Here is a 26,378-nt window from a genome sequence, read left to right on the forward strand (position 1 = left end):
TAATATATTTCTATTTACTAGTCGGGGTTAATCGTTCACGATTTATGATATTTACGAACGCTCTCAGTGAAGACTAAAAAATATAACCATTGTATTTGTTCTAGAGCATGGTGTCAGTTTCTCAACTGAAAAGTTGTAAAATAGTAGCGACACGCACATTTGCTCAATAACATCATTTTATACACTGTTAACCGTCCGTGGTTTAGGTGGACTAGACCATGATTTGAAAATAAGGTACGCGTTGGCAGTTAGCCAACTATTAAAACACGTGACAACATCACCAGGTGAGAAACACTGGTGGTAAGATGGGAGTTAACAGACATAACTAATTACCACAGGTGCACTTTCAATAGGCTACTGTACTTGCGCCTATATAACTAATAGTGAACGTGACGCTCATCGGGCATTTGCAGAACGGGCACCGGAGCACCACCATGGAAAGGACGATTTTACAGGGTTTGGGGGACCGTCAAGTCCGACAGGTATATTTAATAACCTACAGCCAGGCAGACGAGACGATCGTCCCGGACCGTCGGGCCTTTGCGGAGATGGTTCTTATCGCATTCAGTGCGCTGGGCAGCCCCGTGCCGGTGTGCTGGTCCTGTTGTCAGGAAAGTCACATAAATGGTGGAATTCACTATCACATGGCTATTAAACTTCAAGTTGTCAGGCGATGGTTACAAGTGAGAAATCGAATAGCCAATTTACACGGTGTGAGAGTGAACTTTTCGTCCAATCACACGAACTACTTCAGTGCATGGCAGTATGTAATGAAGGAGGATCGACTCGCAATAGAGTCACCTGGCCATCCCGATTTAGCTACCCCGCCTGCCACAGCCAAAGCTTCAAGTGTACGCCATACTCCCGCTACTCAGACGGCTGCCGAACGACCTGGTAAGAAAAGGCGACGTGTCCGCCTGTCGGCCTACCAAGTCAGCGAACTTATCATATCCAAAGGTATGAAGTCCCATTTGGAGGTGTTAGCCTTTGCTAAACAACAGAAAAGCATGGGGAAAACCGATCTAGCCGAGTTTATCATCAACAGAGGCGATAAAGTCGTCCGACAAGTACTAAAGGTATGTTTTTCATAATAATTGCCTGCTTTTTGTACTGTGCTCACCATTTCCAGCCATTTGTCTATGAACCTGAAGTTTCACAAACTTAACTGTAGTATGAGTGAAACATGTTTCTCTATAACATACGCACATAACAATGTGCTTAATATGAGACAACTGCTTTGTCCACAATTCGTCCTATTCATGCTCCTCTGCTCCGATGATAAGGTCACCAATGAAAATGTTATATATTTTGAAATTATCCAAAGGTCATTGAATGCAAACTGCATATAAGTGTACAAAAAGATATCCCAATCCTCAAACTAATGTATCTTTGGCAAACGAGTACTTTGAACATAACTTTGGATCAATAGACCCCAAATTACCAGGAGCTCCTCAATATGCAAATCAAACCCATAAAAATTGCACTAATGACCTTATAGTTCTGAGGAGACGATAACTCACAACTTATCCAGTGGTCATAAAAATGGGTCCATTTACTAAAACTCCAATTGACAACTGTTATATGTTTCTCATTGAGACTGTTTTATTGTATTGTTCTTCTATAGGATGCATGGGAATTGGAAGATTCAGAAAAGCGTCTACAGAGAGCAGGACTTAGTCGCCTGGAGATACTAGAGAAGTCACATTTGGATGAATGCATCTGCAAGGGTGAATGGCTTGCATGTGCTGAAAATGTATTACTTAACAATGATTTGTGCAATAAGAGTTTTTCTAAAGCAGTAACAACTCTCCTGGACGAGGGTAGGGGAAAATATCGTAACATCATGATTACTGGGCCAGCAAATTGTGGGAAAACATTCCTTTTAAATCCATTAAATAAAATATACAATGTATTCACCAACCCAGCAACAACAACATTTGCTTGGGTTGGTGCTGAGCAATCTGAAATCATATTCCTGAATGACTTTCGGTGGACCTCGCAAATAATACCTTGGCAAGACTTGCTATTATTACTAGAAGGTCAACTCGTCCACCTCCCCGCCCCAAAATCGCATTTTGCACAAGATTTAATTTTAAATAAGGACACCCCCATTTTTTGCACTAGCAAAAATCCAATAGTTCTTGTCAAGGGTGGGTCTGTTGATGAAAGGGAAACAGAAATGATGGCCGTGCGCTGGAAAATATTGCCGTTTCACCACCAGATTCCTGAAGATGAACAGAAGTGTGTACCACCTTGTACGCGATGCTTTGCATCACTAATCTTAAATAAGGAATAGTTTGAAACAGTCTCATATAGGTCTATATAAAGGATTTTTGTATAAATCATTTTCATGGTGGTGTGAAATTTGATGCCCATTCTGCATTTGCCCCCCCCCCCCCCCCTCAATCCATGAATCACAGCCTAAATTGTTCTAAGTGGCCATTTTTTAAGTAGGTTAAAGGAACCCGTTGCCTTGGATCGGTCGAGTTGGTCTTTGAAAAGCGTTTGTTATAAAATGTATATAGGTAGAAAGATGCTGTCAAAGTAGAATACAATGATCCACACAAACATGCCTCGAAATTGAACGTTTTTCCTTTTACCTCGTCGACTAAAACAGTCGGCCATTTATGGGAGTCCAATTGTGGACTCCCATAAATGGCCGACCGTGTTAGTTCGCACAGTACAAGGAAAACCACGCAATTTCGAGGCAAACTTGTGTGGATCATTGTATGCTACTTTTCAAACATCTTTCCAACCATATGCTTTTTATAACAAACGGTTAAAAACGCTTTGTTATAGACCAACTCGTCCGATCCAAGGCAACGGGTTCCTTTAAAACCAACGTGTGAAATGTTCCTAAGACTTGGTGCTTTATAGAGAGTACAGCACAATGAAGTGGTTTATATAATATAATTCGGCACATAATTGTCAGAAATACACAAAATTGAAGTTCTCACTACCTGTTTATTATTATTCTTCTGATTATTAATAAATTATTTGGCAATTCTCAGAAAAATACAAAAATACCAATAATTTATACGTAAAGGATAAAACTTATGCTATCTATGTAGGCCGAACGACAGGTGTGCCCTGTACACACATTATAAATACATTAGAAATACATTAGGAACTACCTGGGAAGTTAACTGTAATAAAGTTTCACAAGTATGCAGACTTATTTTGACCATTTCATTTTTGTACCATTCCAAAGTAGAAATAATAGTCTGGTTGCTTTTTATGGTGAGTGATTTTGTATCATCAATGTCATTGGGTATACTGGGAACCACACCAAGATAGCCACAGTGTCATAATCATAGGTCTATAGTTTTGTATTATATCAACATGTTAACAGACAATTAATGATGATTTAGGACTTGTATACAAGTGATTGTCATTGTGGGCTTAAATTAAAAAAGGGTTGTAACTTTATGAACGAGTACCAGTGTGAAATTGTCACTCTTTTTTTAATGTTAACTATGTAGGCTCAACAATAGGTGTGCCCTGTCAATGTAAATCCATCACTATAAATACCTTCAGAACTACAGGGCAAGTTGACTTTTAGTCGGTGTCACAAGTATGCAGACTTGTTTGATTGGCTCTGTATCCCCTGCGTCCCGCCCCCCCCCCCCCCCCCCCCCCGGCCCCCCCTTTACAATGTTGTGGCTCCCGCGCAGTCTCACTTTTGCGCACTCGGCCCTCTACAACATTGAACAGGGGGGGCCGGGGGGGGGGGGGGGGGGGGGGGTATCGGTTTTTGCATAATGTCTTAGAAAAACTTCGGGTCGCATCCACCCACCTACCCACCAATACATGTGTACACTGCAGATTGAGGACATACTTTTCATACTATCCAATGGAGGACATTGCCAAAAGTCGAATGGTACCTATCGATGTGAGGACATAACACATGAATCCTTGTTCTTGCGGTTCACTAATGTCAATGTGTATACTGGCCTTCTAGGAAATGTTGTTGGGGGTGGTACATGTATTTTCTTGTTCCTGGGGGGGGGGGGGGGGGCAGGCCAAAGGTCTAGACTAATAATTTGGCTGTGCCTACAGAGTCACTCTAGGTTATGACTGTACTTTGGTGGTGCATGAGACCTTAAATTTGTTGAAGTGTCATCGTGTTTCTACAAAAGTCCTTAATGTTTCTCCAAGTTCTGGTCTGCAATGCCACAGGACAGGACGATTCAATGTCACGTTTCCCTGGCATCTTCTTCAGCAAAAAGAATCTCTGCAAGCCCTCGGTGACGTCTTTCTTTTCCTGGGCAGTCCAGGGGCGTCGCTTGAATTGTCGACGCTTGACTTGTCGATCTTTTGGAGCTGGATCCGTTTGGGTTGGTGGCCTTCCTACAACACACAGGAAAGAAGAGGTAAATTAGTCAACATAATCAAATGGGGCGTATACATAACCTAAATATGTTCATGTTACCGATGTGACATTTACTCCTCGAGTAAATCAATACGCAACTGAGCACAAAAGAATGCGATAAAGGTACCTGCAGAAAATGCCTGACAAGAAGCAGCCATCTTGTTTCATGCTACCGTACAAAATGAGTTGCCGAGATGGGCTAATCACTCGGCTGTGCCTACAGAGTGACTTTAGGTTATGACTGTACTTTGGTGGTGCATGACACCTTAAATTTGTTGACAGCAAACGGAGTCTGGCATCTTATCGCATTTGGGTCTAGGGGGGTCGGTCAACAGGGAATAGGACCAGCATATGCAAGAGACCTACAAGAGATATAGGCAGTCACAAATATTACAAACTTACTGTCATCAACACTGTCCTCCAAAGCTGGGTCACACGAGTCACCGGAATCACTGCTGTCCTCATCGCTGCTGAAGCCTTCTGCAATAAAAAGAAAGAAAACTTCTACAGTTAGCTTTGATTGCTTTCTGGCACACAAATAAAAATGTGGGCCAATCCGTTGGGTTGGGTGTGTGGGGTTTGGGGTGTACAGTGAATGATGTTCAAAATGGGGGGGGGGGGGGGGGGGTTAGGTGATGACGGCCACAGGCCGAGTTATCATGCCCCAAAAACAAAGAGCAATTGTAACATTTAGGTATGCTTGCTTTTTGGCGCACACACCTAAACATGTTGGCCAATCCATTGGGGGGGGGGGGGGGGATGGGGGGGGGGATGGGGGGGGGGGGAGGTTGTACAGTGAATGAATGTTATGGGGGGGGGGGGAGTTACCACAGTTTGAATTAATTTGGAAAGACAAGTTAAAAACGGGTTTGTTTACCTCCAGTAACATGCAACTCCTCCAAAGATTTGCCATGTTGCGAAACCAAGTTGCCTCTCTCCAAGCTGAGGAAGAGTCTAGACAGTTTGGTAACCCTCTGGACAGTGTCTGGCAACCGGTAGTACTCACGATGGACCCGCAAATCATGACCCATGAAGTCTGCAAGTGTTTCAAGCTGATGTTCATTCAAGGCCAGAATTTGCGAAACAGTCGCTACATGTTTACGAAGCTTTGTAGACCGCATGCTATCAGCATTCTCAAGGCCCGCCTGATTTGCATATGCTCGTAGACAGTCGCTTCCTCGTATATGACCTGAGCCTCCGTAACAACTTCGTGCGAATAAGAATATATTGTCTTGTGCCACTCCAGCTGCATTTCTATTTGCGACCAGAGCCTTCAACCACGCCATCACATCAGTACCAAGAAGCACAGGAACAGTTCTGCCCCTCTTACCAACTATTTCAATGACTTTGAACATTTTACAGAGGTGCCGTTCAAGATCAGTCATCACGCAATCACCATTCACAATGGCTGCACTACTTCGCTTCTGAAAATCTTCAAGTTTCATTTTGGATACTTCCCCCTGTCGTCTGCGGTTGAAGATAATGAGATGGCACAGTGTGACTTCATTCAATTTCTTCCAAGCTGGTGTAATTTCATGGCCCTTAGCAGAGTGTAGGAGCTGCACTTCCCGGTTGCCAGTTTCATGAAGGAATGATGAGATTTTCACCACATCTGCATTTGTGGGGAGATCAGCAGGTTTGTTGCGCTTTCCTTGGTACAGTGTTCTGTGGGCGTGCGTTGACACAAGTTCTGGCCACTTTATTTCACATAACTGCCTAAACTGTTCGGCCTGTTCCGCTTTTTGCCTAAGATTAAACTCTAAAGCACTTGCTTGCAGTATGAGTGCACATCTCTTGATGGAATGTCCAATCTTGAGTGCTAGAGATGGAACGTGATACATCTGTTTTCCTTCACTGAAGCCGGCGACATCATGAACAGCCTTGACGATATCATTCAGATGGCGGGGATGCACGAATACTTCCAGTGATGCATTTGGTTGGTGGGTGTTTTGTCTCAGTTGTATAACAAGACGACCAAGTTCTCGTAGTTTGTTCCGAATGTAGCCATGTTGGGTAACATCGTGGCCAAGTCTAAGGTATTCACGTTTGGCAACTTCCAGAATCAAAGAATCATTCTTGACAATCAGACCAACATTGTCTCTCCTCATAGAACTAAGAACCTTGTTCAACTGGAAAGATACACCAGCAGGGGGTGGTTTTAACAAATCACTCTTGTTAGCTACTCGCCCCCTAACACGACCTCTCCTACTGCTACCATCAGTCTGTGCAGGGAGCGCAGGCTTAAGTGGGCACTGATGACGCCAAAGATCAAGACGCACGTAATAGCCATAACAATGTATGCATGGTCCATATGCGTGTGGAGATGCCTCATGATTTGGTCTGTATACTATAATAAGGACACCCTTTCCCTCTCTAAGGACTTGGCAATTGTGTCTGTGATTACCAATATTGCGGATGTATAACAGAAGTTTCTTGCGGGCACTAACGTCGGTCTCCGATGCTATCTCTACAACTTCCCTCTCCTCTTTGTGACGCGACTGAAGATGACGGGGTAACTTGGCCTGAGGCTCATCACAGTAAAAGCAATAGTGTTTTTTGTCCCATTTCCTTTGTCTACCGACATTATCGGTCTGCATGACTGTTACGGCACACTTCTCACTCGAATCATTTGTTTCACATCCTACAGCTTCATTGCTTTGGTGAAGCTCGCCAGTTTCTAACATAGCTTGTGGGTCATCGTCATCGCAGGCACTGGTGTTGGGGTTGACACAACTTGAAGGATCAGACTGAAAAATAGCTTGTGGGTCATCGTCATCCCAGGAACTGGTGTTGGGGTTGACAGACCTTGAAGGATCAGACTGAAAAATAGCTTGTGGGTCATCGTCATCCCTGCAATTGGTGTTGGGGTTGACACACCTTGAAGTATCAGACTGAAAACCTGATGTTTGATGGGCCAGCTAGCAAGGAAAAGATAAATGACATAATTAACACCACTGAGATATTATTAGGATTGTGACACAAATTAAATATATACGGTTGAGTGGATCAGCGTGCCCTTAAATTGATAGGCAAATAATACATAAGCACTAAGCTAGTCAGAACTTAAAGGAACACGTTGCCTTGGATCGGTCGAGTTGGTCTATGAACAGCGTTTGAAACCGTTTCTTATGAAATGCATGTGGTTAGAAAGATGTTTTACAAGTAGAATATAATGATCCACACAAGTATCACTCCAAATTGCACGGTTTTCATGTGACGTCGCGAACGAACACGGTCGGCCATTTATGGGAGTCCAAGTTTTGACTCCCATAAATGGCCGACCGTGTTTGTGGACGAGGTAAAACGAATACCACGCAATTGTGAGCCATATTTGTGTTGATCATTGTACTCAATGTGGCACGGATTGGTTATTATCCAGCTTTTACTATAAAGCGAGCCGGTTGCCGTAAACAGCAAGTGTTTTTGCACTCTGTTACATTTAGAGAGGACATTTGTTTGCCTCAACACGTCAACCTTGGAAAAACGTCTCAATTGTACAGAACATAAAATATTATGAAGACACATAGCATGTTATTAAATTAAGATCGATGGAATTAATACATGACATCATCATTTACTCACCTGGTGCTCAAATAAGGAGCGTGTGATGCCATCATCAGTGTAACGCACGCAGTACTTGATTAGTGACTTCCCTGAAAAATGAAAGGCAAACGGTTGATTAATTTTCATTTCATTTTGGGGGGTGGGGGGGGGGGGGGGTGGGGGAAACATACAACTTAGTGCCATCTTTAAAACGTGCTCTTCACGTAATGTGGATCACAATAAGGGTGTGGAACTGTCATTTCGTGTGTCCACAGTACAAAAGTAATGATACTTGTTTAAAGCCATTGTTTCGGTAAACAGTATTGTCCAAGTCCCACACTTCGTGTATCACAACGTATATCTAAAATAACAATCCTGTGGAAATTTAGGCTCAATCGAACGTCGGAGTCGGGAGAAAATAACGGGAAAACCCACTCCTGTTTTCGCGCGTTTCGCCGTGTCATGACATGTGTTTATAACAAATCCGTAGTTCTCGTTAACGAGAATTTATATAGTTTTACCGTTGTCTCAAAAAGTTAAGCATTTCATGGACTCATATTTCAAGAGAAGTCTTTCACCATTACCTTCTGTAAACCCTGTAAATTATTTGTAAATCTGTGAACTGTTCCTTTTTTTTATGTACCGAAAGGGTGCAATGGCTTTAAATACCTTTGGTTATGGAGGTGATTACAGCTGGATACCATGACGAGTTTGGAGGCCACAGTGCCATGACGCTGTCCCCTTCTTCATACTAGAAAGAAGACATAAAAATGATGTCACATATACGTTATTCATCGAACAAAAGTCGATCGGTTTAGTGGAACATGTCATAAGGGTCGCACTAAATACCGACAACTCACGACCCCTCACGACAACAATATTTCAGTGCACTTTCACAGAACATTTTAACATAAGTCAAACATTCAATATATGCACAAGAGTCATATGCACCCAAATCACTTTAAAACTGTGGAAACAATTGTATTTGTAACTGTAGAAAAGGTGTTTGTGACCCAGAATTTAGTAACGAACGGCAATATCCGCCATGTTGTCTTTCAACGCACTTGGACGATTCTATGATACCGCAGGGGTGATACAATATGCAACATGAGTATTTACTCTTGTGAAAAATGTCTTTCATGGAGTTTAAAACTATATTATGTTTTAGTTTCCCCTTTTAACTCCGAATTCCAGAGTGGCGGCTTAGTTACTAACAAGAAAGAAACAATCATAAACATAAATTGGTCATGTCCTAAATCATTTAACTATGTGTTTGTTGACAAGTGTAAGGAATTGTTAACTGGTCAAACGACTGTATATAGTATAGTGATGTAGTCAGTACAGTAAGGATTTATTTAGGCCTACATCACATGGAAATTTATTTACACTCAGATCACTCACCATTTCTTGTCTTCTCTCGAGAGCTGCCATGGGTCGAATGGTTGACTCTAGGGTCCTGGTGGATGCAATGCACTCCATGTTTATGATGCGTCCCCATGACAGCAGCAACCGGCCACGCTACCCGACTCAAATCGAATAAGCTAACCGTCATGCATAAATGAGTTCAGATTTAGAAATGGCCGCCTCTACTACCTACAAGAAGGATACTTCATATCAACAGAGGGCGATGTAACCATCCAAGAGTGCTAACCCACCGCTCCGGCAACAGAATTGTGTTAACTCACACATGCTCCTCTCGTAAATGACGTAAACCGAGGATTAGTCCCAAAAGCTTAGATATCCCAGTGGCGTCCAAACTGGCTATAATGCTGCATTTATCACAATTTTTCAAAGCGAGGACGTCCTCGCTGTGCTAAAAGTCCTCGATTCGCGAGTGTGTATTCACACCGAAGAGCTCGGTTTGCAGCGATGACAAGTACACACACCCACAATACAATAGTAGCATTCACATACATGAATGGCGATACTATCTGGTTTCTACGCGTAATGAATGGAGGTCAACACAAACGCGCGCTTTTACGACCAGAAGGCAAAATTCAACTGGCATTATGTTTGTGCAAAAGTTTGAGCAGGATAACTGATCTTCAAACTGATATTCAAATTTTGCGAATATGATATATAGTTCTTGAGATATGAACTTTTGAAATTTTGAACTTCCTGTTTCAACCGGAAGTAAAAGTCACATGAGGTTACGTTGTGCACGACTTTTGTAGCTAATTACAAGACCTTTTATATGCACCAAATATCTTGTGTGTGGCATTTGTAGTTCTCAAGATATGAACTCTCCAATTTTTAGCGTTTTTTTGAACGTAATGACGTCATCAATGACGTCATCATTCCAAAAATGTTGCTGTTTCGTCTACTCATTAAGATCAATATATATGGTAAGTTTCAGGTTCATACAAGCTTTAGTTTTTGCGAAAATCGCGCGAGAACGTTCGAGGAGAAGAACACGCAGAAAAAAAAAAAACAACTAGAAATTGAGAGTTTGTGTACAAACTCAGGGTGTTCGGGTGAATGGTCAAATGAGGTCACATTGTGTACAACATTTGTAGAACATTACAAGAGGTTTCATGTAGTGAAAGAATCTTGTACGTAGCGTTTGTGGTTCTCAAGATATGAATTTTTCAATTATTTACCGTTTTTTTAACGTAATGACGTCATCAATGACGTCATCATTCCAAAAAAGTTGCGGGTTCATCTACTCATGAAGGTTCATGTTTATGATAAGTTTCAAGTTCATAGTAGTTTAACATTTTGTTCAAAATCGCACGAAGAAAGATGAGGCGAATCCCAGCGTAGTGGAATTTGAATTACGCGCGCCTTCAACGGAGTCTGCATGTGTATACACAACCCGTAATGCCCACAGCCACGCAGTGCTGTATTGTCGTAGAGCATGGATACAATGTAGGCCTACGTGAACTACACGCACACACACCCACACACCCACAATACAATAGTAGCATTCACATACATGAATGGCGATACTATCTGGTTTCTACGCGTAATGAATGGAGGTCAACACAAACGCGCGCTTTTACGACCAGAAGGCAAAATTCAACTGGCATTATGTTTGTGCAAAAGTTTGAGCAGGATAACTGATCTTCAAACTGATATTCAAATTTTGCGAATATGATATATAGTTCTTGAGATATGAACTTTTGAAATTTTTTACTTCCGGTTTCAACCGGAAGTAAAAGTCACATGAGGTCACGTTGTGCACGACTTTTGTAGCTAATTACAAGACCTTTTATATGCACCAAATATCTTGTGTGTGGCATTTGTAGTTCTCAAGATATGAACTCTCCAATTTTTAGCGTTTTTTTGAACGTAATGACGTCATCAATGACGTCATCATTCCAAAATGTTGCTGTTTCGTCTACTCATTAAGATCAATATATATGGTAAGTTTCAGGTTCATACAAGCTTTAGTTTTTGCGAAAATCGCGCGAGAACGTTCGAGGAGAAGAACACGCAGAAAAAAAAAAAAAAAAAAAAAAACAGAACAATAACAATAGTTGTTCGGCTTGTGGCCGAACACCTAAAAAAAAAAAACAGAACAAGAACAATAGTTGTTCGGCTGGTGGCCGAACACCTAAAAAAAAAAAAAAAAACAGAACAATAACTAGAAATTGAGAGTTTGTGTACAAACTCAGGGTGTTCGGGTGAATGGTCAAATGAGGTCACGTTGTGTACAACATTTGTAGAACATTACAAGAGGTTTCATGTAGTGAAAGAATCTTGTACGTAGCGTTTGTGGTTCTCAAGATATGAATTTTTCAATTATTTACCGTTTATTTAACTTAATGACGTCATCGATGATGTCATCATTCCAAAAAAAGTTTTGGTTTCGTCTGCACACTAAGGTTTATGTTCATGGTAAGTTTCAAGTTCATACAAGCGTTAGTTTTGTTCAACAAGTTCATAGTAGTTTAACATTTTGTTCAAAATCGCACGAAGAAAGATGAGGCGAATCCCAGCGTAGTGGAATTTGAATTACGCGCGCCTTCAACGGAGTCTGCATGGGTATACACAACCCGTAATGCCCACAGCCACGCAGTGCTAGTTTTGTCGTAGAGCATGGATACAATGTAGGCCTACATGAACTACACGCACACACACCCACACACCCACAATACAATAGTAGCATTCACATACATGAATGGCGATACTATCTGGTTTCTACGCGTAATGAATGGAGGTCAACACAAACGCGCGCTTTTACGACCAGAAGGCAAAATTCAACTGGCATTATGTTTGTGCAAAAGTTTGAGCAGGATAACTGATCTTCAAACTGATATTCAAATTTTGCGAATATGATATATAGTTCTTGAGATATGAACTTTTGAAATTTTGAACTTCCTGTTTCAACCGGAAGTAAAAGTCACATGAGGTCACGTTGTGCACGACTTTTGTAGCTAATTACAAGACCTTTTATATGCACCAAATATCTTGTGTGTGGCATTTGTAGTTCTCAAGATATGAACTCTCCAATTTTTAGCGTTTTTTTGAACGTAATGACGTCATCAATGACGTCATCATTCCAAAAATGTTGCTGTTTCGTCTACTCATTAAGATCAATATATATGGTAAGTTTCAGGTTCATACAAGCTTTAGTTTTTGCGAAAATCGCGCGAGAACGTTCGAGGAGAAGAACACGCAGAAAAAAAAAAAAAAAAACTAGAAATTGAGAGTTTGTGTACAAACTCAGGGTGTTCGGGTGAATGGTCAAATGAGGTCACGTTGTGTACAACATTTGTAGAACATTACAAGAGGTTTCATGTAGTGAAAGAATCTTGTACGTAGCGTTTGTGGTTCTCAAGATATGAATTTTTCAATTATTTACCGTTTATTTAACGTAATGACGTCATCGATGATGTCATCATTCCAAAAAAGTTGCGGGTTCATCTACTCATGAAGGTTCATGTTTATGATAAGTTTCAAGTTCATAGTAGTTTAACATTTTGTTCAAAATCGCACGAAGAAAGATGAGGCGAATCCCAGCGTAGTGGAATTTGAATTACGCGCGCCTTCAACGGAGTCTGCATGTGTGTACACAACCCGTAATGCCCACAGCCACGCAGTGCTGTTTTGTCGTAGAGCATGGATACAATGTAGGCCTACATGAACTACACGCACACACACCCACACACCCACAATACAAAAGTAGCATTCACATACATGAAAGGCGATACTATCTGGTTTCTACGCGTAATGAATGGAGGTCAACACAAACGCGCGCTTTTACGACCAGAAGGCAAAATTCAACTGGCATTATGTTTGTGCAAAAGTTTGAGCAGGATAACTGATCTTCAAACTGATATTCAAATTTTGCAAATATGGTATATAGTTCTTGAGATATGAACTTTTGAAATTTTGAACTTCCTGTTTCAACCGGAAGTAAAAGTCACATGAGGTCACGTTGTGCACAACTTTTGTAGCTAATTACAAGACCTTTTATATGCACCAAATATCTTGTGTGTGGCATTTGTAGTTCTCAAGATATGAACTCTCCAATTTTTAGCGTTTTTTTTGAACGTAATGACGTCATCAATGACGTCATCATTCCAAAAATGTTGCTGTTTCGTCTACTCATTAAGATCAATATATATGGTAAGTTTCAGATTCATACAAGCTTTAGTTTTTGCGAAAATCGCGCGAGAACGTTCGAGGAGAAGAACACGCAGAAAACTAGAAATTGAGTTTGTGTACAAACTCAGGGTGTTCGGGTGAATGGTCAAATGAGGTCACGTTGTGTACAACATTTGTAGAACATTACAAGAGGTTTCATGTAGTGAAAGAATCTTGTATGTAGCATTTGAGGTTCTCAAGATATGAATTTTCTAGTGTTTAACGTGTTTCTGAGCATAATGACGTCATCAATGACGTCATCATTCCAAAAAAGTTGCGGGTTCATCTACTCATGAAGGTTCATGTTTATGATAAGTTTCAAGTTCATAGTAGTTTAACATTTTGTTCAAAATCGCACGAAGAAAGATGAGGCGAATCCCAGCGTAGTGGAATTTGAATTACGCGCGCCTTCAACGGAGTCTGCATGTGTATACACAACCCGTAATGCCCACAGCCACGCAGTGCTGTTTTGTCGTAGAGCATGGATACAATGTAGGCCTACATGAACTACACGCACACAAACCCACACACCCACAATACAATAGTAGCATTCACATACATGAATGGCGATACTATCTGGTTTCTACGCGTAATGAATGGAGGTCAACACAAACGCGCGCTTTTACGACCAGAAGGCAAAATTCAACTGGCATTATGTTTGTGCAAAAGTTTGAGCAGGATAACTGATCTTCAAAGTGATATTCAAATTTTGCGAATATGATATATAGTTCTTGAGATATGAACTTTTGAAATTTTGAACTTCCGGTTTCAACCGGAAGTAAAAGTCACATGAGGTCAAGTTGTGCACGACATTTGTAGCTAATTACAAGACCTTTTATATGCACCAAATATCTTGTGTGTGGCATTTGTAGTTCTCAAGATATGAACTCTCCAATTTTTAGCGTTTTTTTGAACGTAATGACGTCATCAATGACGTCATCATTCTAAAAATGTTGCTGTTTCGTCTACTCATTAAGATCAATATATATGGTAAGTTTCAGGTTCATACAAGCTTTAGTTTTTGCGAAAATCGCGCGAGAACGTTCGAGGAGAAGAACACGCAGAAAAAAAAAAAAAAACTAGAAATTGAGAGTTTGTGTACAAACTCAGGGTGTTCGGGTGAATGGTCAAATGAGGTCACGTTGTGTACAACATTTGTAGAACATTACAAGAGGTTTCATGTAGTGAAAGAATCTTGTACGTAGCGTTTGTGGTTCTCAAGATATGAATTTTTCAATTATTTACCGTTTATTTAACTTAATGACGTCATCGATGATGTCATCATTCCAAAAAAAAATTTGGTTTCGTCTGCACACTAAGGTTTATGTTCATGGTAAGTTTCAAGTTCATACAAGCGTTAGTTTTGTTCAACAAGTTCATAGTAGTTTAACATTTTGTTCAAAATCGCACGAAGAAAGATGAGGCGAATCCCAGCGTAGTGGAATTTGAATTACGCGCGCCTTCAACGGAGTCTGCATGTGTATACACAACCCGTAATGCCCACAGCCACGCAGTGCTGTTTTGTCGTAGAGCATGGATACAATGTAGGCCTACATGAACTACACGCACACACACCCACACACCCACAATACAATAGTAGCATTCACATACATGAATGGCGATACTATCTGGTTTCTACGCGTAATGAATGGAGGTCAACACAAACGCGCGCTTTTACGACCAGAAGGCAAAATTCAACTGGCATTATGTTTGTGCAAAAGTTTGAGCAGGATAACTGATCTTCAAACTGATATTCAAATTTTGCGAATATGATATATAGTTCTTGAGATATGAACTTTTGAAATTTTTAACTTCCGGTTTCAACCGGAAGTAAAAGTCACATGAGGTCACGTTGTGCACGACTTTTGTAGCTAATTACAAGACCTTTTATATGCACCAAATATCTTGTGTGTGGCATTTGTAGTTCTCAAGATATGAACTCTCCAATTTTTAGCGTTTTTTTGAACGTAATGACGTCATCAATGACGTCATCATTCCAAAAATGTTGCTGTTTCGTCTACTCATTAAGATCAATATATATGGTAAGTTTCAGGTTCATACAAGCTTTAGTTTTTGCGAAAATCGCGCGAGAACGTTCGAGGAGAAGAACACGCAGAAAAAAAAAAAAAAAAAAAAAAACAGAACAATAACAATAGTTGTTCGGCTTGTGGCCGAACACCTAAAAAAAAAAACAGAACAATAACAATAGTTGTTCGGCTTGTGGCCGAACACCTAAAAAAAAAAAAACAGAACAATAACAATAGTTGTTCGGCTGGTGGCCGAACACCTAACAATAGTTGTTCGGCTGGTGGCCGAACACCTAAAAAACAAAAAACTAGAAATTGAGAGTTTGTGTACAAACTCAGGGTGTTCGGGTGAATGGTCAAATGAGGTCACGTTGTGTACAACATTTGTAGAACATTACAAGAGGTTTCATGTAGTGAAAGAATCTTGTACGTAGCGTTTGTGGTTCTCAAGATATGAATTTTTCAATTATTTACCGTTTATTTAACGTAATGACGTCATCAATGACGTCATCATTCCAAAAAAGTTGCGGGTTCATCTACTCATGAAGGTTCATGTTTATGATAAGTTTCAAGTTCATAGTAGTTTAACATTTTGTTCAAAATCGCACGAAGAAAGATGAGGCGAATCCCAGCGTAGTGGAATTTGAATTACGCGCGCCTTCAACGGAGTCTGCATGTGTATACACAACCCGTAATGCCCACAGCCACGCAGTGCTGTATTGTCGTAGAGCATGGATACAATGTAGGCCTACATGAACTACACGCACACACACCCACACACCCACAATACAATAGTAGCATTCACATACATGAATGGCGATACTATCTGGTTTCTACGCGTAATGAATGGAGGTCAACACAAACGCGCGCTTTTACGACCAGAAGGCAAAATTCAACTGGCATTATGTTTGTGCAAAAGTTTGAGCAGGATAACTGATCTTCAAACTGATATTCAAATTTTGCGAATATGATATATAGTTCTTGAGATATGAACTTTTGAAATTTTGAACTTCCGGTTTCAACCGGAAGTAAAACTCACATGAGGTCACGTTGTGCACGACTTTTGTAGCTAATTACAAGACCTTTTATATGCACCAAATATCTTGTGTGTGGCATTTGTAGTTCTCAAGATATGAACTCTCCAATTTTTAGCGTTTTTTTGAACGTAATGACGTCATCAATGACGTCATCATTCCAAAAATGTTGCTGTTTCGTCTACTCATTAAGATCAATATATATGGTAAGTTTCAGGTTCATACAAGCTTTAGTTTTTGCGAAAATCGCGCGAGAACGTTCGAGGAGAAGAACACGCAGAAAAAAAAAAAAAAAAAAAAAAACAAAAAAAACTAGAAATTGAGAGTTTGTGTACAAACTCAGGGTGTTCGGGTGAATGGTCAAATGAGGTCACGTTGTGTACAACATTTGTAGAACATTACAAGAGGTTTCATGTAGTGAAAGAATCTTGTACGTAGCGTTTGTGGTTCTCAAGATGTGAATTTTTCAATTATTTACCGTTTATTTAACGTAATGACGTCATCAATGACGTCATCATTCCAAAAAAGTTGCGGGTTCATCTACTCATGAAGGTTCATGTTTATGATAAGTTTCAAGTTCATAGTAGTTTAACATTTTGTTCAAAATCGCACGAAGAAAGATGAGGCGAATCCCAGCGTAGTGGAATTTGAATTACGCGCGCCTTCAACGGAGTCTGCATGTGTATACACAACCCGTAATGCCCACAGCCACGCAGTGCTGCTTTGTCGTAGAGCATGGATACAATGTAGGCCTATATGAACTACACGTACACACACCCACACACCCACAATACAATAGTAGCATTCACATACATGAATGGCGATACTATCTGGTTTCTACGCGTAATGAATGGAGGTCAACACAAACGCGCGCTTTTACGACCAGAAGGCAAAATTCAACTGGCATTATGTTTGTGCAAAAGTTTGAGCAGGATAACTGATCTTCAAACTGATATTCAAATTTTGCGAATATGATATATAGTTCTTGAGATATGAACTTTTGAAATTTTGAACTTCCGGTTTCAACCGGAAGTAAAAGTCACATGAGGTCACGTTGTGCACGACTTTTGTAGCTAATTACAAGACCTTTTATATGCACCAAATATCTTGTGTGTGGCATTTGTAGTTCTCAAGATATGAACTCTCCAATTTTTAGCGTTTTTTTTGAACGTAATGACGTCATCAATGACGTCATCATTCCAAAAATGTTGCTGTTTCGTCTACTCATTAAGATCAATATATATGGTAAGTTTCAGGTTCATACAAGCTTTAGTTTTTGCGAAAATCGCGCGAGAACGTTCGAGGAGAAGAACACGCAGAAATGAGAGTTTGTGTACAAACTCAGGGTGTTCGGGTGAATGGTCAAATGAGGTCACGTTGTGTACAACATTTGTAGAACATTACAAGAGGTTTCATGTAGTGAAAGAATCTTGTACGTAGCGTTTGTGGTTCTCAAGATATGAATTTTTCAATTATTTACCGTTTATTTAACGTAATGACGTCATCAATGACGTCATCATTCCAAAAAAGTTGCGGGTTCATCTACTCATGAAGGTTCATGTTTATGATAAGTTTCAAGTTCATAGTAGTTTAACATTTTGTTCAAAATCGCACGAAGAAAGATGAGGCGAATCCCAGCGTAGTGGAATTTGAATTACGCGCGCCTTCAACGGAGTCTGCATGTGTATACACAACCCGTAATGCCCACAGCCACGCAGTGCTGTTTTGTCGTAGAGCATGGATACAATGTAGGCCTACATGAACTACACGCACACACACCCACACACCCACAATACAATAGTAGCATTCACATACATGAATGGCGATACTATCTGGTTTCTACGCGTAATGAATGGAGGTCAACACAAACGCGCGCTTTTACGACCAGAAGGCAAAATTCAACTGGCATTATGTTTGTGCAAAAGTTTGAGCAGGATAACTGATCTTCAAACTGATATTCAAATTTTGCGAATATGATATATAGTTCTTGAGATATGAACTTTTGAAATTTTGAACTTCCTGTTTCAACCGGAAGTAAAAGTCACATGAGGTCACGTTGTGCACGACTTTTGTAGCTAATTACAAGACCTTTTATATGCACCAAATATCTTGTGTGTGGCATTTGTAGTTCTCAAGATATGAACTCTCCAATTTTTAGCGTTTTTTTGAACGTAATGACGTCATCAATGACGTCATCATTCCAAAAATGTTGCTGTTTCGTCTACTCATTAAGATCAATATATATGGTAAGTTTCAGGTTCATACAAGCTTTAGTTTTTGCGAAAATCGCGCGAGAACGTTCGAGGAGAAGAACACGCAGAAAAAAAAAAAAAACTAGAAATTGAGAGTTTGTGTACAAACTCAGGGTGTTCGGGTGAAAGGTCAAATGAGGTCACGTTGTGTACAACATTTGTAGAACATTACAAGAGGTTTCATGTAGTGAAAGAATCTTGTACGTAGCGTTTGTGGTTCTCAAGATATGAATTTTTCAATTGTTTACCGTTTATTTAACGTAATGACGTCATCGATGACGTCATCATTCCAAAAAAGTTGCGGGTTCATCTACTCATGAAGGTTCATGTTTATGATAAGTTTCAAGTTCATAGTAGTTTAACATTTTGTTCAAAATCGCACGAAGAAAGATGAGGCGAATCCTAGCGTAGTGGAATTTGAATTACGCGCGCCTTCAACGGAGTTTGCATGTGTATACACAACCCGTAATGCCCACAGCCACGCAGTGCTGTTTTGTCATAGAGCATGGATACAATGTAGGCCTACATGAACTACACGCACACACACCCACACACCCACAATACAATAGTAGCATTCACATACATGAATGGCGATACTATCTGGTTTCTACGCGTAATGAATGGAGGTCAACACAAACGCGCGCTTTTACGACCAGAAGGCAAAATTCAACTGGCATTATGTTTGTGCAACAGTTTGAGCAGGATAACTGATCTTCAAACTGATATTCAAATTTTGCGAATATGATATATAGTTCTTGAGATATGAACTTTTGAAATTTTGAACTTCCGATTTCAACCGGAAGTAAAAGTCACATGAGGTCACGTTGTGCACGACTTTTGTAGCTAATTACAAGACCTTTTATATGCACCAAATATCTTGTATGTGGCATTTGTAGTTCTCAAGATATGAACTCTCCAATTTTTAGCGTTTTTTTGAACGTAATGACGTCATCAATGACGTCATCATTCCAAAAATGTTGCTGTTTCGTCTACTCATTAAGATCAATATATATGGTAAGTTTCAGGTTCATACAAGCTTTAGTTTTTGCGAAAATCGCGCGAGAACGTTCGAGGAGAAGAACACGCAGAAAAAAAAAAAAAAAAAAAAACAGAACAATAACTAGAAATTGAGAGTTTGTGTACAAACTCAGGGTGTTCGGGTGAATGGTCAAATGAGGTCACGTTGTGTACAACATTTGTAGAACATTACAAGAGGTTTCATGTAGTGAAAGAATCTTGTACGTAGCGTTTGTGGTTCTCAAGATATGAATTTTTCAATTATTTACCGTTTATTTAACGTAATGACGTCATCGATGACGTCATCATTCCAAAAAAGTTGCGGGTTCATCTACTCATGAAGGTTCATGTTTATGATAAGTTTCAAGTTCATAGTAGTTTAACATTTTGTTCAAAATCGCACGAAGAAAGATGAGGCGAATCCCAGCGTAGTGGAATTTGAATTACGCGCGCCTTCAACGGAGTCTGCATGTGTATACACAACCCGTAATGCCCACAGCCACGCAGTGCTGTTTTGTCGTAGAGCATGGATACAATGTAGGCCTACATGAACTACACGCACACACACCCACACACCCACAATACAATAGTAGCATTCACATACATGAATGGCGATACTATCTGGTTTCTACGCGTAATGAATGGAGGTCAACACAAACGCGCGCTTTTACGACCAGAAGGCAAAATTCAACTGGCATTATGTTTGTGCAAAAGTTTGAGCAGGATAACTGATCTTCAAACTGATATTCAAATTTTGCGAATATGATATATAGTTCTTGAGATATGAACTTTTGAAATTTTGAACTTCCGGTTTCAACCGGAAGTAAAAGTCACATGAGGTCACGTTGTGCACGACTTTTGTAGCTAATTACAAGACCTTTTATATGCACCAAATATCTTGTGTGTGGCATTTGTAGTTCTCAAGATATGGACTCTCCAATTTCTAGCGTTTTTTTGAACGTAATGACGTCATCAATGACGTCATCATTCCAAAAATGTTGCTGTTTCGTCTACTCATTAAGATCAATATATATGGTAAGTTTCAGGTTCATACAAGCTTTAGTTTTTGCGAAAATCGCGCGAGAACGTTCGAGGAGAAGAACACGCAGAAAAAAAAAAAAAAACTAGAAATTGAGAGTTTGTGTACAAACTCAGGGTGTTCGGGTGAATGGTCAAATGAGGTCACGTTGTGTACAACATTTGTAGAACATTACAAGAGGTTTCATGTAGTGAAAGAATCTTGTACGTAGCGTTTGTGGTTCTCAAGATATGAATGTTTCAATTATTTACCGTTTATTTAACGTAATGACGTCATCAATGACGTCATCATTCCAAAAAAGTTGCGGGTTCATCTACTCATGAAGGTTCATGTTTATGATAAGTTTCAAGTTCATAGTAGTTTAACATTTTGTTCAAAATCGCACGAAGAAAGATGAGGCGAATCCCAGCGTAGTGGAATTTGAATTACGCGCGCCTTCAACGGAGTCTGCATGTGTATACACAACCCGTAATGCCCACAGCCACGCAGTGCTGTTTTGTCGTAGAGCATGGATACAATGTAGGCCTACATGAACTACACGCACACACACCCACACACCCACAATACAATAGTAGCATTCACATACATGAATGGCGATACTATCTGGTTTCTACGCGTAATGAATGGAGGTCAACACAAACGCGCGCTTTTACGACCAGAAGGCAAAATTCAACTGGCATTATGTTTGTGCAAAAGTTTGAGCAGGATAACTGATCTTCAAACTGATATTCAAATTTTGCGAATATGATATATAGTTCTTGAGATATGAACTTTTGAAATTTTGAACTTCCGGTTTCAACCGGAAGTAAAAGTCACATGAGGTCACGTTGTGCACGACTTTTGTAGCTAATTACAAGACCTTTTATATGCACCAAATATCTTGTGTGTGGCATTTGTAGTTCTCAAGATATGAACTCTCCAATTTTTAGCGTTTTTTTGAACGTAATGACGTCATCAATGACGTCATCATTCCAAAAATGTTGCTGTTTCGTCTACTCATTAAGATCAATATATATGGTAAGTTTCAGGTTCATACAAGCTTTAGTTTTTGCGAAAATCGCGCGAGAACGTTCGAGGAGAAGAACACGCAGAAAAAAAAAAAAAAAAAACAGAACAATAACAATAGTTGTTCGGCTTGTGGCCGAACACCTAACTAGAAATTGAGAGTTTGTGTACAAACTCAGGGTGTTCGGGTGAATGGTCAAATGAGGTCACGTTGTGTACAACATTTGTAGAACATTACAAGAGGTTTCATGTAGTGAAAGAATCTTGTACGTAGCGTTTGTGGTTCTCAAGATATGAATTTTTCAATTATTTACCGTTTATTTAACTTAATGACGTCATCGATGATGTCATCATTCCAAAAAAAGTTTTGGTTTCGTCTGCACACTAAGGTTTATGTTCATGGTAAGTTTCAAGTTCATACAAGCGTTAGTTTTGTTCAACAAGTTCATAGTAGTTTAACATTTTGTTTAAAATCGCACGAAGAAAGATGAGGCGAATCCCAGCGTAGTGGAATTTGAATTACGCGCGCCTTCAACGGAGTCTGCATGTGTATACACAACCCGTAATGCCCACAGCCACGCAGTGCTGTTTTGTCGTAGAGCATGGATACAATGTAGGCCTACATGAACTACACGCACACACACCCACACACCCACAATACAATAGTAGCATTCACATACATGAATGGCGATACTATCTGGTTTCTACGCGTAATGAATGGAGGTCAACACAAACGCGCGCTTTTACGACCAGAAGGCAAAATTCAACTGGCATTATGTTTGTGCAAAAGTTTGAGCAGGATAACTGATCTTCAAACTGATATTCAAATTTTGCGAATATGATATATAGTTCTTGAGATATGAACTTTTGAAATTTTGAACTTCCTGTTTCAACCGGAAGTAAAAGTCACATGAGGTCACGTTGTGCACGACTTTTGTAGCTAATTACAAGACCTTTTATATGCACCAAATATCTTGTGTGTGGCATTTGTAGTTCTCAAGATATGAACTCTCCAATTTTTAGCGTTTTTTTGAACGTAATGACGTCATCAATGACGTCATCATTCCAAAAATGTTGCTGTTTCGTCTACTCATTAAGATCAATATATATGGTAAGTTTCAGGTTCATACAAGCTTTAGTTTTTGCGAAAATCGCGCGAGAACGTTCGAGGAGAAGAACACGCAGAAAAAAAAAAAAAAAAAAAAAAAAAAAAAAAAAAAAAAAAAACAGAACAATAACAATAGTTGTTCGGCTGGTTGCCGAACACCTAACTAGAAATTGAGAGTTTGTGTACAAACTCAGGGTGTTCGGGTGAATGGTCAAATGAGGTCACGTTGTGTACAACATTTGTAGAACATTACAAGAGGTTTCATGTAGTGAAAGAATCTTGTACGTAGCGTTTGTGGTTCTCAAGATATGAATTTTTCAATTATTTACCGTTTATTTAACTTAATGACGTCATCGATGATGTCATCATTCCAAAAAAAGTTTTGGTTTCGTCTGCACACTAAGGTTTATGTTCATGGTAAGTTTCAAGTTCATACAAGCGTTAGTTTTGTTCAACAAGTTCATAGTAGTTTAACATTTTGTTCAAAATCGCACGAAGAAAGATGAGGCGAATCCCAGCGTAGTGGAATTTGAATTACGCGCGCCTTCAACGGAGTCTGCATGTGTATACACAACCCGTAATGCCCACAGCCACGCAGTGCTGTTTTGTCGTAGAGCGTGGATACAATGTAGGCCTACATGAACTACACGCACACACACCCACACACCCACAATACAATAGTAGCATTCACATACATGAATGGCGATACTATCTGGTTTCTACGCGTAATGAATGGAGGTCAACACAAACGCGCGCTTTTACGACCAGAAGGCAAAATTCAACTGGCATTATGTTTGTGCAAAAGTTTGAGCAGGATAACTGATCTTCAAACTGATATTCAAATTTTGCGAATATGATATATAGTTCTTGAGATATGAACTTTTGAAATTTTGAACTTCCTGTTTCAACCGGAAGTAAAAGTCACATGAGGTCACGTTGTGCACGACTTTTGTAGCTAATTACAAGACCTTTTATATGCACCAAATATCTTGTGTGTGGCATTTGTAGTTCTCAAGATATGAACTCTCCAATTTTTAGCGTTTTTATGAACGTAATGACGTCATCAATGACGTCATCATTCCAAAAATGTTGCTGTTTCGTCTACTCATTAAGATCAATATATATGGTAAGTTTCAGGTTCATACAAGCTTTAGTTTTTGCGAAAATCGCGCGAGAACGTTCGAGGAGAAGAACACGCAGAAAAAAAAAAAAAAAAAAAAAAAAACTAGAAATTGAGAGTTTGTGTACAAACTCAGGGTGTTCGGGTGAATGGTCAAATGAGGTCACGTTGTGTACAAAATTTGTAGAACATTACAAGAGGTTTCATGTAGTGAAAGAATCTTGTACGTAGCGTTTGTGGTTCTCAAGATATGAATTTTTCAATTATTTACCGTTTATTTAACGTAATGACGTCATCAATGACGTCATCATTCCAAAAAAGTTGCGGGTTCATCTACTCATGAAGGTTCATGTTTATGATAAGTTCCAAGTTCATAGTAGTTTAACATTTTGTTCAAAATCGCACGAAGAAAGATGAGGCGAATCCCAGCGTAGTGGAATTTGAATTACGCGCGCCTTCAACGGAGTCTGCATGTGTATACACAACCCGTAATGCCCACAGCCACGCAGTGCTGTTTTGTCGTAGAGCATGGATACAATGTAGGCCTACATGAACTACACGCACACACACCCACACACCCACAATACAATAGTAGCATTCACATACATGAATGGCGATACTATCTGGTTTCTACGCGTAATGAATGGAGGTCAACACAAACGCGCGCTTTTACGACCAGAAGGCAAGATTCAACTGCCATAATGTTTGTGCAAAAGTTTGAGCAGGATAACTGATCTTCAAACTGATATTCAAATTTTGCGAATATGATATATAGTTCTTGAGATATGAACTTTTGAAATTTTGTACTTCCGGTTTCAACCGGAAGTAAAAGTCACATGAGGTCACGTTGTGCACGACTTTTGTAGCTAATTACAAGACCTTTTATATGCACCAAATATCTTGTGTGTGGCATTTGTAGTTCTCAAGATATGAACTCTCCAATTTTTAGCGTTTTTTTGAACGTAATGACGTCATCAATGACGTCATCATTCCAAAAATGTTGCTGTTTCGTCTACTCATTAAGATCAATATATATGGTAAGTTTCAGGTTCATACAAGCTTTAGTTTTTGCGAAAATCGCGCGAGAACGTTCGAGGAGAAGAACACGCAGAAAAAAAAAAAAAAAAAAAAACAGAACAATAACAATAGTTGTTCGGCTTGTGGCCGAACACCTAAAAAAAAAAAAAAAAAAACAGAACAATAACAATAGTTGTTCGGCTGGTGGCCGAACACCTAACAATAGTTGTTCGGCTGGTGGCCGAACACCTAACAAAAACTAGAAATTGAGAGTTTGTGTACAAACTCAGGGTGTTCGGGTGAATGGTCAAATGAGGTCACGTTGTGTACAACATTTGTAGAACATTACAAGAGGTTTCATGTAGTGAAAGAATCTTGTACGTAGCGTTTGTGGTTCTCAAGATATGAATTTTTCAATTATTTACCGTTTATTTAACGTAATGACGTCATCAATGACGTCATCATTCCAAAAAAGTTGCGGGTTCATCTACTCATGAAGGTTCATGTTTATGATAAGTTTCAAGTTCATAGTAGTTTAACATTTTGTTCAAAATCGCACGAAGAAAGATGAGGCGAATCCCAGCGTAGTGGAATTTGAATTACGCGCGCCTTCAACGGAGTCTGCATGTGTATACACAACCCGTAATGCCCACAGCCACGCAGTGCTGTTTTGTCGTAGAGCATGGATACAATGTAGGCCTACATGAACTACACGCACACACACCCACACACCCACAATACAATAGTAGCATTCACATACATGAATGGCTATACTATCTGGTTTCTACGCGTAATGAATGGAGGTCAACACAAACGCGCGCTTTTACGACCAGAAGGCAAAATTCAACTGGCATTATGTTTGTGCAAAAGTTTGAGCAGGATGACTGATCTTCAAACTGATATTCAAATTTTGCGAATATGATATATAGTTCTTGAGATATGAACTTTTGAAATTTTGAACTTCCGGTTTCAACCGGAAGTAAAAGTCACATGAGGTCACGTTGTGCACGACTTTTGTAGCTAATTACAAGACCTTTTATATGCACCAAATATCTTGTGTGTGGCATTTGTAGTTCTCAAGATATGAACTCTCCAATTTTTAGCGGTTTTTTGAACGTAATGACGTCATCAATGACGTCATCATTCCAAAAATGTTGCTGTTTCGTCTACTCATTAAGATCAATATATATGGTAAGTTTCAGGTTCATACAAGCTTTAGTTTTTGCGAAAATCGCGCGAGAACGTTCGAGGA

The 26,378-nt window shown here is 39.7% G+C and overlaps 3 protein-coding genes across 3 annotated transcripts in view; 2 read left to right on the plus strand and 1 right to left on the minus strand.

The window, feature by feature from the left end:
- LOC139953606 (uncharacterized) overlaps window positions 1-26,378 on the plus strand; it is a 69,964-nt gene that overhangs the window by 37,363 nt on the left and 6,223 nt on the right. The gene's annotated exons all lie outside the window — the stretch shown is intronic.
- Window positions 150-2,374, plus strand: LOC139953891 (uncharacterized). The gene is made up of 2 exons (XM_071953491.1): window positions 150-1,076; window positions 1,625-2,374. Exons 1-2 carry the CDS (start codon window positions 435-437, stop codon window positions 2,294-2,296), a joined length of 1,314 nt encoding a protein of 437 aa, XP_071809592.1. The 5' UTR covers window positions 150-434; the 3' UTR covers window positions 2,297-2,374.
- On the minus strand, window positions 3,753-10,005 carry LOC139953963 (uncharacterized). Its single transcript, XM_071953579.1, has 6 exons — window positions 9,317-10,005; window positions 8,585-8,666; window positions 7,955-8,025; window positions 5,250-7,290; window positions 4,775-4,852; window positions 3,753-4,350 (listed from the first exon to the last, which is right to left on the minus strand). The coding sequence occupies exons 1-6, from the start codon at window positions 9,392-9,394 to the stop codon at window positions 4,103-4,105; spliced, it is 2,598 nt and encodes an 865-aa protein (XP_071809680.1). The 5' UTR covers window positions 9,395-10,005; the 3' UTR covers window positions 3,753-4,102.

Source organism: Asterias amurensis, chromosome 22, assembly GCF_032118995.1.
Source record: "Asterias amurensis chromosome 22, ASM3211899v1".
Taxonomy (NCBI): Eukaryota; Metazoa; Echinodermata; class Asteroidea; order Forcipulatida; family Asteriidae; genus Asterias; species Asterias amurensis.

What these genes read in the sequence shown, in the direction of transcription:
- LOC139953891 (XM_071953491.1), top strand. Translation starts at nt 435, where the DNA reads ATGGAAAGGACGATTTTACAGGGTTTGGGGGACCGTCAAGTCCGACAG. An exon ending in TCGTCCGACAAGTACTAAAG is followed by an intron (nt 1,077 to 1,624) that starts GTATGTTTTTCA and finishes GTTCTTCTATAG; the next exon opens with GATGCATGGGAATTGGAAGA.
- LOC139953963 (XM_071953579.1), bottom strand. Translation starts at nt 9,394, where the DNA reads ATGGAGTGCATTGCATCCACCAGGACCCTAGAGTCAACCATTCGACCC. An exon ending in AATCACCTCCATAACCAAAG is followed by an intron (nt 8,026 to 8,584) that starts GTATTTAAAGCC and finishes TTCATTTTTCAG; the next exon opens with GGAAGTCACTAATCAAGTAC. An exon ending in GGAGTTGCATGTTACTGGAG is followed by an intron (nt 4,853 to 5,249) that starts GTAAACAAACCC and finishes TTTTTATTGCAG; the next exon opens with AAGGCTTCAGCAGCGATGAG.